The sequence below is a fragment of the Arachis ipaensis genome, chromosome B9 (genome assembly GCF_059453495.1).
Source record: "Arachis ipaensis isolate K30076 ecotype BB chromosome B9, ASM5945349v1, whole genome shotgun sequence".
Taxonomy (NCBI): Eukaryota; Viridiplantae; Streptophyta; class Magnoliopsida; order Fabales; family Fabaceae; genus Arachis; species Arachis ipaensis.
In genome coordinates this window covers 157,148,199-157,161,059 of record NC_142444.1, presented here as the reverse complement: position 1 = coordinate 157,161,059, position 12,861 = coordinate 157,148,199, and the positions used below count along the sequence as shown (strand labels likewise).

Here is a 12,861-nt window from a genome sequence, read left to right as displayed (position 1 = left end):
CATTGACAAAAGTACCCGTAAAAAAAACTAATATTATACCATAAAAAATGGGTTCCTAACGACAAGAGTGTCCAAACTTTAAATTTTTATTAACTTTTTAATAAAATTTTCAAATTATCTTCACATCTTATCTTCAACCTAAACTCTAATACTTTTTCTTCTTTCTCAAATCTCAAACTTTTTTAACTCCGTACTCTGTACAATTTTGAAAATCGAAGATGAGCGGTGAAGTGAGCGGGGAAGAGACTTTGAGGGTGAAACACGGTGAGGCAGCCGGTAATGTCGGCGGAAGAGATAAGGGGGAGAGCGGGGGAGGGATTGCATCAGGGGAAAAGGAGGATCATATTTCGGGAGGGGTTTCTAAGCCTTTGAAGGTTTCTTTCAGGGACAAAGTTGTGGGTTCCAAGATTGCTAAAGCTTTTTCACTTGTTGAAACTCTATCGGGAGATAACATTGCGGTAGTTTCTGGGAAGCAAGGAGATCTCTTGCCACCGAGTGTCACGTTTACCCAAGAAGCTAAGAATTGCTTGGCAGAACCTTATAAGGATGCTATAGTGATTAAGGTGCTAGGTAAACATTATAGCTACACTGCATTGTCTCATAAACTCCGAACGGTATGGAGGATTAAGGGAAGTTTTGATTTATTGGACGTGGGATTTGACTACTTTCTTGTGAAGTTTGATGTAGCTGAGGAGCGAGAAAAGGTTCTCTTAGGAGGTCCGTGGATGATCGAGGGAAATTATGTGGCTGTGAAGCCTTGGGATCAAGAGTTTAGATCAAGTGAAAACTGTTTTGGAGCAACTTTAGTGTGGATTAGAATTTCTGGATTACCAATTTGGTGCTACCAAGAAGATGCAATGCTCCGTGTTGCGGCTGCAGTTGGCATTCCCGTTAAGGTTGATTTGGCAACAAAATTAGCTGAAAGAGGACGATATGCTCGAGCCTGTGTTCAGATAGATTTAGGATTGCCAGTGACTAAGAAGATTCTTGTTGAAGGTGTTGAATATGAGGTTGAATATGAAAGTCTTCACCTTATTTGTGGCTCCTGTCTCAAGTTTGGTCATGATATGAAGGTGTGCAAGACTGACAGCAATGCAGGAGGAGGAACTAATGCCAAGGTGATCAGCGATGTAGCAAAGCAGCCAGAAAGCTCAAATTCAAAAAATCCAGTACATGTGGAAAAGGCAAGTTTTCATTTTGGCAAGAATCTTGGAGATGAGACTGTAAATGTTACTGTCCCGGATTTGGTGGAGAGTGATTTGCATGCTGTTCATGTAGACCATGCACAACATGAGGATTTGGAAGGTTGGACTCAAGTGATTAGGAAAGGAAAGTATAAAATGGGTCAAAAGCCTTCTCTTAGCACCCATCAGGTCCAACCAAAAGTAAAGAAGACTCCTAACAAGGCTACCAATACTTGGACAAGGCCTAATCACCAACGTACAACACATGCAACTGGATCCAAAGTAAAATTAAGCAGGGGCATCAATATTGGAAAACCGGTTAGTGTGGCTTCTTCGGGGACCCGGCACAATGTTCATCATCAGCAGCAAGGTGAGACAACAAATGGCACTGTGCGAAAGCGTCCTCGCCCAAACTCTTTGCAGAATTCACCAGTAGATAAGGATGGAGCATCGACGGCGGGTATGGTGCAAGTTTTGACGGAGAAAATTGGGCTGCAACTTGAGAGTCCATTAAAGGCAGGATCGTCGAAGACAGGGACATCATGTTGAGTCTCGGGTTTGTTATTGGAGCTCTCTTTTTGCTGTTTTTATGGATAGTTTCAATATCATAGCCTGGAATGTGAGGGGTGCGTCTAACAAGATGGCCCGTGTGCATTGCAAAAATTTGGTGAGAATATATAAACCATCTTTCTTCTTTCTCTTTGAGACTCATACCATGTTTAATAATTTGAAGAATTTTTGGGATAAGTTAGGTTTTCATTGTGTTGGTATTGAGGAAGCAGTAGGACACAGGGGTGGAATTTGGTTTCTATCTTCTATTGCTAATGCTTCTTGTGTGGTTATTGATCAAATTGACCAATGTATCACAGTAAAAGTGAGTGTGGGTAACTTAGTTTGGCTTTGTAGTGCAGTATATGGGAGTCCTCAATTCGAAAAAAGATGTATGCTTTGGGATCATTTGCGTTCTATTAATTCAGGCCATAATAGACCATGGATGGCCGTTGGTGATTTTAATGAGATTGTGGCACCAGATGAGAGTACAGGTGCTTATTTTTCTTCTCACAGAGCTAGTCTATTAGCTACTACTCTAGATGACTGTGAGCTCTTTGATCTTAAAGTGACTGGTAGGAGATATACTTGGTATAGAGCAGTTCAGGCTGGCAGGGACTTGGCTAAAAGGTTGGATAGAGCTATAGTTAATGAGGCGTGGATGATAATGTTTCCTGAGGGTTATTCTGAAATTCTTAGCAGGCTTCATTCTGATCATTGTCCTATTTTAGTTCGTTGTCATGGTAGCCCCAGAGTGAAAGGTTCACGTCCTTTTAGGTTCCAAGCTGCATGGGCAACACATCCTTCTTATAAACATGTTATTAGCAAGGCTTGGAATCAAGAGTTTGGAGGCGTTACCGAAAGGCTTAAGATGGTTCAACATGCTTCTTTGGACTTCAACTCAAAGATTTTTGGAAATATTTTTGTGCGAAAAAATAAGCTGGAATATCAGATTGATCAGATTCAACGGCGTTTGGAGGTTACCGATGTGTTATCTCTGAGAATTAAAGAAGCTGAACTGAGGGAAGATTACAATAGGCTTTTGTTGCAAGAGGAACTTTTTTGGTACCAGAAATCTAGAGAGCAGTGGGTCAAGTATGGGGATAGAAACACTAAATTCTTTCATCTTCAGACTTTGGTACGTAGAAACCATAATAGAGTACATGGATTATATGTTAGAGATGGGTCTTGGTCTACTGATCCAGATATTCTCCAAGAAGAAGCTCTCTCTTTTTACAAGAATCTCTTTGGTACAACGGAAGAGGTTGAGGTTGATTGTTTAGGGGATGTTCCGATGCCCACTCTAAGTACTGAGGCTTGTGCTAGGTTAATTGACCCTGTCTCTTTTGCGGAAGTCAAGTCAGCAGTATTCAGTATGAGCCCTTTTAAGGCTCCTGGTCCAGATGGCTTTCAAGCTTATTTTTTTAAAGAATATTGGGAGATAGTAGGCACTGAGATTTGGAATATTGTCCGGAGCGCTTTTTTGGGAGAGTTCTTAAATCCTAGCATCATGGAAACTCTGATTGTGCTTATTCCTAAAATTGATAACCCTACCTTTATGAAGGATTTCAGGCCTATTAGCTTGTGTAATGTTGTTTATAAAATTATCACAAAAGTATTGACTAACCGACTTCGGCCTTTTCTTCCAGATATTGTTAGTCCTTTACAAGGAGGGTTTATTCCGGGTCGTGGTGCTCCTGATAATATTATTGTGGCCCAAGAAATTCTGAATTTCATGAAGCACACAAAATCCAAGAAAGGTACTCTTGCTTTTAAAATTGATCTTGAAAAAGCTTATGATAGGGTGGATTGGAGGTTTTTGGAGAGTACTCTCATTGCTTTTGGTTTTCCTATCATCACTGTTAATTTGATTATGACTTGTGTTCGTGCATCATCTCTTTCTATTATGTGGAATGGGAATAGATTGGATAGTTTTGCTCCTAGAAGGGGGCTTAGACAGGACGATCCAATGTCTCCTTACTTATTTGTGCTTTGTATGGAAAGACTTGCTTGCTATATATCTCATAAGGTGGTCGAGGGTGTGTGGAAACCAGTTTCTGTTACTAGGGGTGGCCCAAAATTTTCTCATTTGATGTTTGCAGATGATCTCTTACTCTTCTGTCAGGCTACAAAGAGTCAGGTCCAAATGGTCATGCATTCTCTTAACATTTTTTGCAAGGCATCTGGCATGAAAGTGAATCTTGAAAAGTCTAAAGCTTTTTGTTCTAAAAATGTGACTGCTCGTAGAAGAGATATTTTTACTAGTGTTTCTTCAATACGTTTTGCTTTGGACTTAGGAAGATATCTTGGAGTTAACCTTAATCATTCCCGTACCAGTAGGGCTTCTTTTCATTCGGTGATTGAAAAGGTGAGGGGAAGATTAGCTAATTGGAAAGGAAGGCTTCTAAATAAAGCAGGGAGACTTTGCCTGATCAATTCTGTTGCAGCATCCATTCCTGTCTATCATATGCAGGTATCTTTTTTTCCAAATTGGGTTTGCGATAAATTATCTTCTATGATGAGACAGTTCCTTTGGAAGGGTCAAGTTGATGGTAAAGGTCTTTCTCTTGTTAATTGGAGGACCGTGATCACTCCAAAAAAATTTGGTGGCCTGGGTGTTAGAGATCCTGCGTGTGTTAATATATCTTTACTTGGTAAATTGGTGTGGCAACTTTTTCATTGTCAGGACAAGCCTTGGGTTGCTCTATTGAGGGCGAAGTATATGAGGAATGAGGGAGTTTTAGATGGCCCTGTCCCTTGCAATGCTTCTCATGTTTGGAAGAGTATCTCAAAGGCTTTTGGTGCTCTTAAGGATGCCTTCTCTTGGTGCGTTGGGTCACTTGATCAATCTTTTTGGTTTGACAATTGGAGTATTGAGGGTCCAATTGCTCAAGATGTCCCTTTTGTACATATATCTGACTCTGATTTAACTATTAGAGACGTTTGGAAAGATGGTCAATGGAATCTCCATGATATTTTCTCTATCATTCCAGAAGATGTCAAACAGCGTTTGAATGCTTATAATCCGGATTTGAATGCTGGAGAGAGTTCGGGTTGGTCGTGGGGTGTGGCATCTTCTAGAATTTACTCAGCTAGAAGTGGGTACAGTTGGCTAGCCAAAAGAAAGTTTGACTGGAATGAGCATGATAATTGGTTGTGGGTATGGCGACTGCATATTCCTGAGAAGTACAAGTTCTTGATTTGGCTCAGTCTTCATAATGCTATTCCTACGGCAGAGTTTCGTTTGGGTCGTGGTTTAGCTTTATCTAGCACCTGTCATCGATGTCAGAATGGTTCTGAATCAATTCTTCATTGTCTTCGGGAGTGCCCTAGTGCCAAGGAGGTCTGGAACCTTTTAGGCCTGTATTTAGATAACTCGAATTTACATGATTGGCTCTATAGAGGTGCAAGGAGTGAAAATATTTTTCTTTTCTTTTCGACCATCTGGTGGATTTGGAGAAGCAGGAATCATGACTTATTTAATATAGATGACTCATGGAGTGCTAGTAAAGTGGTGAGTTTGATTCGTAGTTCAGTAAGGGAGTTTCATACTATTTTTGCTATGCATCAATCTCTGTCTCCTCCTTCACTTTGTTTGCATTGGGTTCCACCTCCAGTTTATTCTGTTAAATTGAATTGTGATGCTAGTTGGTTTCCTCCTTCTGACTATGCTGGTTTTGGTTGTATCATTCGCAATCCTGATGGATGTTGGTTGAAAGGTTGCACTGGGAAAGTCGAAGTGTGCAGTGTTCTTTTTGCTGAATTGTATGCAATTTGGAGAGGCTTACTTCTTGCTTGGGAGAGTGGATTTCGTGAGGTTATTTGTGAAACAGACTGTTTAGAAGCTATTTTCTTGGTAAACCAAAGAATGCTTGGTAAGGATATTCCGGAATGGGATTTGGCAAAGCATATACAGGAGGTTATGAATTGGAATTAGAGAGTTTCTATTCTTTTAATTCAGAGGACTGCAAATAGTGTTGCAGATTGTATGGCTAAAGCAGCTGCTTCTGTCACGGACATTCACTCGAATTGGAGCCAACCATGGAGTGAGCTTCAACATCTAATAGATTTAGATATGACCCTAGCCAATTAATTTGGTTTTGTCTCTTTTTTTCTTTCTTTTCTATTTAGTCACAAAAAAAAAAATCTCAAACTTTTACATCCGTCTATTACCACCACCTTCTCTTTTCCTTGCTACTCCACTATCGCCACCACCTTTCCACGCCAACGATGACGAAAATGATGCTCCAGGCAATTCGATCAATGGGACCTATCACCCGTCAACCCATGTGCAGTGGTAATCACCACCGTCCGATCAGTAGGACCTATAACCCTGCTCCTCTTAAGCTTAATCAGAGCCGTCAAAGCCACCCCCAATGTGCGGACATATGAATATACTCGTCGAATCAGCTTGCGCCATCGCATCCTTCAACTCCTCATCGCTCACCTCCTCTACAATTCCCTCCGAATTTCTTAGCGCAAACACTACCCTATCAATAGAAACCGGATCATCGATCTGTATTACAGAAGCGGATGCCAATTTTGTTGTCACGGCCTTAAACTCCTTCCACCCGCTCTTGTAGTATCGGTATAGAGGATTCATGTCCGCGGCTTGATGAGTGCAAACGAGCCTCAGGATTCTATCCACGAGCCCTAAATCCTTGCGCATTTTGAGTCCCTTGAAGAAGGCGTAGATGTTCCCTAGGTTTTCGTCGGGAACGATGACCCAATCAAAAACCACCCAATTGAACTGCTAAAGAATCTCAATAGCGGCGGTTTTCTGACTTTCCAGTCTCAGACAAGTAGACGAATTAGCTTCATGCATCCATTGAAATTGGTGTCGATGCTCAATGCGGCGTTTGCAATAGGCTCAACCAATTGCGCCGCTGAGATCTTGTTCGCGGGAAAGAACACGATAGAAGGTCAGAAGAGATTTGAAAAAGTTTAAGATTTGGGAAAAAGTTTTAAATTTGGAGAATAAGAGATGGGTGAAATTGTGGTTAAAAAATAAAAAGTAAGTAATTTAAAAATTTTATTAAAAAGTTAACAAAAATTTAGAGTGTAGATATTATTGTTGTATATAATTTATTTTTAATGGGTATAGCGTTAATTTTTTTTTTACGGATACTTTTATCAGTATTAGTAAAATTCATAGATACATATAGTTGTTTCTTTATGAACTTCGTTAGGAAGGTAATGAAGAATCTTGACAATGTCTACAATGAATTTTAAATTTGGTCCAATACAAGAGAAAAAAAATCTAAATATTTATTTCAAAAAATTAACCATCCGAATCCTAATTTACTAATGAAATTTACCCAAACACCCTCTTCTCCCCCGTGCCCTTAACCGTCTGCTACCCCATCCTCATCAATCATTCCACCTCTCAGTGTTAGAAGCTCCCTTACCGGCTACCTAGTGAAATGACCATCTATCATTTGTTAATTGTATTTACTTAAACTGAATCAAACAAAATAACCATTCAATTCAATTAAGAATTAAAATAACCATAAATTAAACATCCAGCATCTAAATTTGTCAGTCTTCAACCCACTCGAAGCGAAGTATAGCGACAACAACAACCTAGACAGAAACCTTCGATCCTCTCTATCTGTGTCTTAGTGAAATCTCCTCCCTTCGAAATCGTTAATCCGTGACGAACGCCAAGCCGGAGAGGAGAACCCACATGGACACCAGGGGGCTCTTGTGGTCGCCGCTGCCGTCGGCCTTTCTGGCGAGTGCTATGGTGAGGGCGAGGAGGATCCAGGCCGCGACGTCATTAAAGGCGGCGGCGGCCATGGCAGTCTTGGGCTGCGCAATGGACGCAATGTGTGCAAAGAAGGTGTCTTCGTCGGACGTTCTCAGACAGTTAGGGAGCGTCGGGTTGCGTTCTGGGCGGCGGATGTGGTGATATTCGCGGCGTCAATTTGGAGAGAGTGAAACAGACTGCCGGAGAGAAAGAAACTACAGCACATTCTTTACATACATAAAATGAAAGAATACGTAACTTTTCCGTAACCAAATCCTTATGTTTTTAAAATTTAAAATTCGAAATTAATTAAATTAATTATTAAATAATTATAATTTTAATTTTATCCTCATTATACACATTGTAAGCTAAACTTATGGTCTCTTGGTACTTTTTTTTTTAATTATTAAATAATACTTAATTCTTGGGATTGAAAGTTTGCCGTTTTATACAAGTTTCGGGCTTCACAAAGCGCCAAAGGAATAAAAGGTTCAGCCTTTCCCCAGTGGCTTTGACACGTGAAAGGAATTCGTTGGTGGACTGGGCAAGTAGAATTCTTTTGGCCAAATTTCAGTTCAGTCTTCCAACATCCAATAGTCAAAGGCTCAAATGATGATATATATAGTAATGGTAGTCAATTAGCGCCTCTTCACGAGTGGGATTCTCAAATCTCAACATTCTTTCTATCTTCTGTAGACTGCATTTTGCCATGGTTAATGGCTCCGCCTTTTACACTTATATCATCACTGGTTATTTTGTGCAAGTATGTGGTTCTTGTCATGGCACAAGAAGACAAGTGTCCACCCTCTTTTAAGTGTGGGGAACTTGGCACCATTGGCTTCCCTCTCACAACCACGCAGCACCCACACTGCGGTGTATTGCCAATCCATGGCTGCAAAGATCCAAATGCCAACAAAACAATTCAACTAACACATCTTCCAACAACAAGCAGGTTCGTTGTCAAATCCGTGAACCACAACAATGCCACAATAATCGTCAGAGATGAGACTCTACGTGATTATTTGCGATCTAAAAGCTGCAAAACCTTCAGTAACAATTATTCTCTTGCTCTCAGTCTCAGCTCTCCTTTAGGATCCGTACGCATAGTGAACAATGTAACCCTCTTCAGATGCAACCATTCCGTGAATGTCAGCGTCACCATTCCTCATAATATCTATAACTATACAGAGTGTAATGAGTACAGTGTCTACTATGGGCCCCCAATTGGGAATCCACAGGGCTTCAGTGCTGGCCCATTAGCGGCTTGCTCCAAAATTCAGTTAGCATTAAAGGACAACTCAGATACTTCTGACCCCTTTTCATTTCTATCTGATAACATCCTCATCCACGTGCTTTTATCTGACGATTGTACAAAGTGTATTGCTCATACAAGAGGCCACTGTCAACTTGACATCCATGGAAAATTCTTTTGCCTCAGACTCAGAGGTATAGTATTATTTAGTTTGGTTGTATCTCCATACAGAATAGAGTAACTAATTGCTTTCTTTATATATATTCCTTTGCAGATCGAAATTTGCCTTGGAAGCTAGCACTTGGTACATAGAATTCATTTGAGTTAGACTTCTTCCTTCAAGTTAAAAAAAAAAATGAAAAGAGTGGATCAATAAAATATCTCTCCCTATGCATTTCTAGGTATTGGACTCCCAGGCTTCATTATAATTGTCTTGCTGCTGTTTATATGGCTTCGGAAACCAAAAAGCGGCCCTGATTTCCACTCAAATCCGCAAGAAGCAGAGACAGAAAGTGACAAGGTCTACTTTGCGGTGCCTGTGTTCTCCTATAAGGATCTTCAAGTGGCCACAAAATATTTTGACAATTCTGGATTAATTGGAGATGGAGGCTTTGGAACTGTTTACTACGGTGCGTAAATGTCACATTCAACTAAAACAGTATACTTGAAAACTCACCTGCACCTGCAGTTGTATTAATAACTGAAATTAATAGTTAATAATTTAGTCAAATATGTTAAATTATTCAACTATTCTTCGTTATCAACTTTACAAGCATGTGAGTTCAATTTGGATTACTCATAATTTGGTTCATCTCTAATTGACAAGTAGGAAAACTGAGAGACGGACGTGAAGTTGCCATCAAGCGCCTCTATGAGCACAACTACAGGCGAGCAGAACAATTCATGAACGAAGTTCAGATCCTAACCCTCGTGCGACACACAAATCTGGTGTCTCTCTATGGCTGCACTTCACGCCACAGCCGCGAACTCTTACTTGTCTACGAATATGTTTCCAATGGCACTCTTGCCTGTCATATCCACGGCGAATCAGCGAAGCGCAGCTTCCTACCTTGGTCTACAAGAATCAAAATCGCCATAGAGACTGCTACTGCATTGGTTTATCTCCATGCTTCTGATATCATCCACCGTGATGTGAAGACAAACAACATTCTCCTTGACAAGTGTTACAGTGTTAAGGTTGCTGATTTTGGGCTTTCAAGACTATTCCCCAATGATGTAACCCATGTTTCCACAGCACCACAAGGGACTCCGGGTTATGTTGATCCTGAATATCACCGCTGCTACCAGCTTACTAGCAAGAGTGATGTTTATAGTTTCGGAGTGGTGCTAGTTGAGCTTATATCTTCTAAGCCTGCTGTTGACATGAACAGGGATAAGGATGAGATTAACTTGTCTGATCTAGCCATAAATAAGATTCAAAACTGCGCATTGAGCGAGCTGGTAGATCTTTCTCTTGGTTTTGATTCAGACATTGAGATTAAGGATAAGATAGCTTGGGTGGCAGAGTTGGCTTTTCAATGTTTGCAACGGGACAGAGAATTGAGACCTTCCATGGAAAAGGTTTTGAAGATGCTGATCAAAATTGAAAGTGGGATGGGTAGAGATGAACATATGATTGAAGAAGTAGATGTGCATCCACCACCATCATCTCCGTCTTCGCCAGATTTGGATGAGAATGAGATTGAAGTATTTGAAACCATGGTACTGCCGCCTTCACCAAAAGTCCTCACTCATACATTAAAGGAAAATTAGAATAAGGATGGAGACAAAATTTTATGTATATGAATATGTTTGATTTATGTTTATAATTACTTTATAAAAATCCCGAAATTTTATATCTAAGAGAATAACATTTATAATTATATATATATATATATATATATATATATATATATATATATATATATATATATAATATCTATAATGGTATGTTTATTATATTTAAAATTATCTATCTCTATTTTAACAATAATTGAAAAATATAAAATAAAAAAAATTAATATATATAAAAAATAAATTATGTCTCTTTATGATTTTCAAACTATGACTCCTAAATATTATACTTAATTTTAATGTGCAAATTATATATGTAAACTCCTTCACATTAATCAGTTTTCTAATAAGGTGCACCATATAGTATACCATAATTTTATTTTAACTTACTTAATATTGGATAATTTAAAAAAAATGATAAATAAATACGAAATAACCATAGTTTCTAGTTTATTGGTTAAAGAGTAAGTGTAAAGAATATAATCCAGGACTATTAAATTTGATTTCTTGTAGCATAGTTTATAAGTAACTATAAGTAATTGGGGTTTTTTAGGGTAATTCATTGCTTTTATTATTTATTATAATATATTTAAAAAATGTCTAAAGTAACGTTATAGTAAATAAATGATATATAAGAGTATATATGTTATATAAAATTACCACATCATATATAGTAATGGAAAAATTTCAAGTGTATCGAAAACACTGGTGTTCCAGTTATTTTAACCGTTGATTTTAATTAATATATATTATATATATTTTTTATAATTTAGATCAACGGTTAAAATAATTGGAACACCGATATTCTCGATACACTTAAAACTCTTCCTATAACAATAACATAAAAAGTATCTATCTTAGATATACATTTATATTACCACAGAGAATATCTTTTTGTAGGGAAAATGAATCCTCTCTAATTTTTTTAACAATTGAGAGAATAAAGTGTGATCTCTCACCTTTAATTTTATAAATGGGACCAAAAATAAAGAGGAGAGAGAGCAATGAAGGGTGAGATTAAACACTAGACACCATCCAATTTTTTTTTCCACTGGAGATGATCCACTCCCTTTTTGTAGGTGTTTATGTTTTGTGTTATGATCCTAAGTGGATTTTCTTACAAGTTGGGTTAGCACTTTACAGTTGAAAGCTAGGTTAAGTCCTAGTTAAGTTCAGGTTGGGTTAGAATCTGGATTTGTCCCAAATAGGATTGGGTAGATCCTAGTAGGGGTGTCCGCGGATCGGATCGGATCGGATATGGCAAAAATTTCGATCCGATCCGCACTACAATCATCGGATCGGATCGGATCTAATATCCGCAGTTTTTAAGGTTGGATCCGATCCGATCCGATCCGCACATTTGCGGATCGGATCGGATATCGGATATCGGATATATCCGCAAAACACAAAAATATTTTTAAAAGCTTATTTTTATTAAAAAAATATCAATAAAAATTATTTTTTCTATTCTTTTAAATATGTTTACTCTTAAAATAATATTAAATATACTTTTTTTGAATAATAAATTAAAATAATTTAACATATATGATCATTATTAGTTAAAATAAAACATAAAAGAATATTTTACTTATTTATTTCTTTATTTTTGCGGATACGCGGATATGCGGATACCAACACAAAATCTGCAATCCAATCCGATTAGTGTGTGGATCCGATCCGAAAGCCTTGCGGATCGGATCCATATCCGTAATTTTCGGATCGGATTTGGATAAATACCGCGGATATGCGGATCGGATCCGATCCATGGACACCCCTAGATCCTAGAGAGAATTGGTGATTATAATCTGTTGAAAGGATAGTAAAATTCTATCATAGTTGTGATAGAGACTGGATGTAGTCTACATTGCACTAGGTAGCCAAACCAGAATACATCTGTGTGTCATTTTCTACTTGCTTTTCTGTTACTGGTTCTGCAACACAGGAGACAAAAATAAAGTATCTCCTGATTTTTCTACTAAGCAACGTTTCACTATAACAAATCTCACAAATAATTCTAATTTGGTTCCTATCATGTAAGGAGACAAAATTAAAATATCTCTGTGTTCTCTCCACAAAAAGCATAATTACAAACTAAATTAAAAGGAGACTAAGATTCAACCCTCCATTTTCTTAGTCACTAATAACCATTATTTATATATCACTTTTTTTAATAGTTTACATTTTTAAAGATTATTTATTGATAATAATAATATTGAAGAAACATAATGTCATAATTAGTAGATGTTATTTTTAATTATTGAAACACTATATTTATATTTGCATTACATATAATAAATAACTTTATTCTTGTATTATAATATTTAAATTTACTA

General features: G+C 38.0%; 1 protein-coding gene and 1 pseudogene across 1 annotated transcript; both read left to right on the top strand.

The window, feature by feature from the left end:
* The first annotated feature begins 218 nt into the window (after positions 1 to 218).
* Positions 219 to 1,620, top strand: LOC148546906 (uncharacterized; annotated as a pseudogene).
* Positions 1,621 to 8,012: 6,392 nt separating this feature from the next.
* On the top strand, positions 8,013 to 10,594 carry LOC107616165 (LEAF RUST 10 DISEASE-RESISTANCE LOCUS RECEPTOR-LIKE PROTEIN KINASE-like 1.1). The gene is made up of 4 exons (XM_021111085.2): positions 8,013 to 8,928; positions 9,009 to 9,038; positions 9,136 to 9,363; positions 9,564 to 10,594. Exons 1-4 carry the CDS (start codon positions 8,199 to 8,201, stop codon positions 10,505 to 10,507), a joined length of 1,932 nt encoding a protein of 643 aa, XP_020966744.1. The 5' UTR covers positions 8,013 to 8,198; the 3' UTR covers positions 10,508 to 10,594.
* The last annotated feature ends 2,267 nt before the right edge of the window (positions 10,595 to 12,861 follow it).

What these genes read in the sequence shown, in the direction of transcription:
- LOC107616165 (XM_021111085.2), top strand. Translation starts at nt 8,199, where the DNA reads ATGGCTCCGCCTTTTACACTTATATCATCACTGGTTATTTTGTGCAAG. An exon ending in CTTTTGCCTCAGACTCAGAG is followed by an intron (nt 8,929 to 9,008) that starts GTATAGTATTAT and finishes ATTCCTTTGCAG; the next exon opens with ATCGAAATTTGCCTTGGAAG. An exon ending in CTTTGGAACTGTTTACTACG is followed by an intron (nt 9,364 to 9,563) that starts GTGCGTAAATGT and finishes ATTGACAAGTAG; the next exon opens with GAAAACTGAGAGACGGACGT.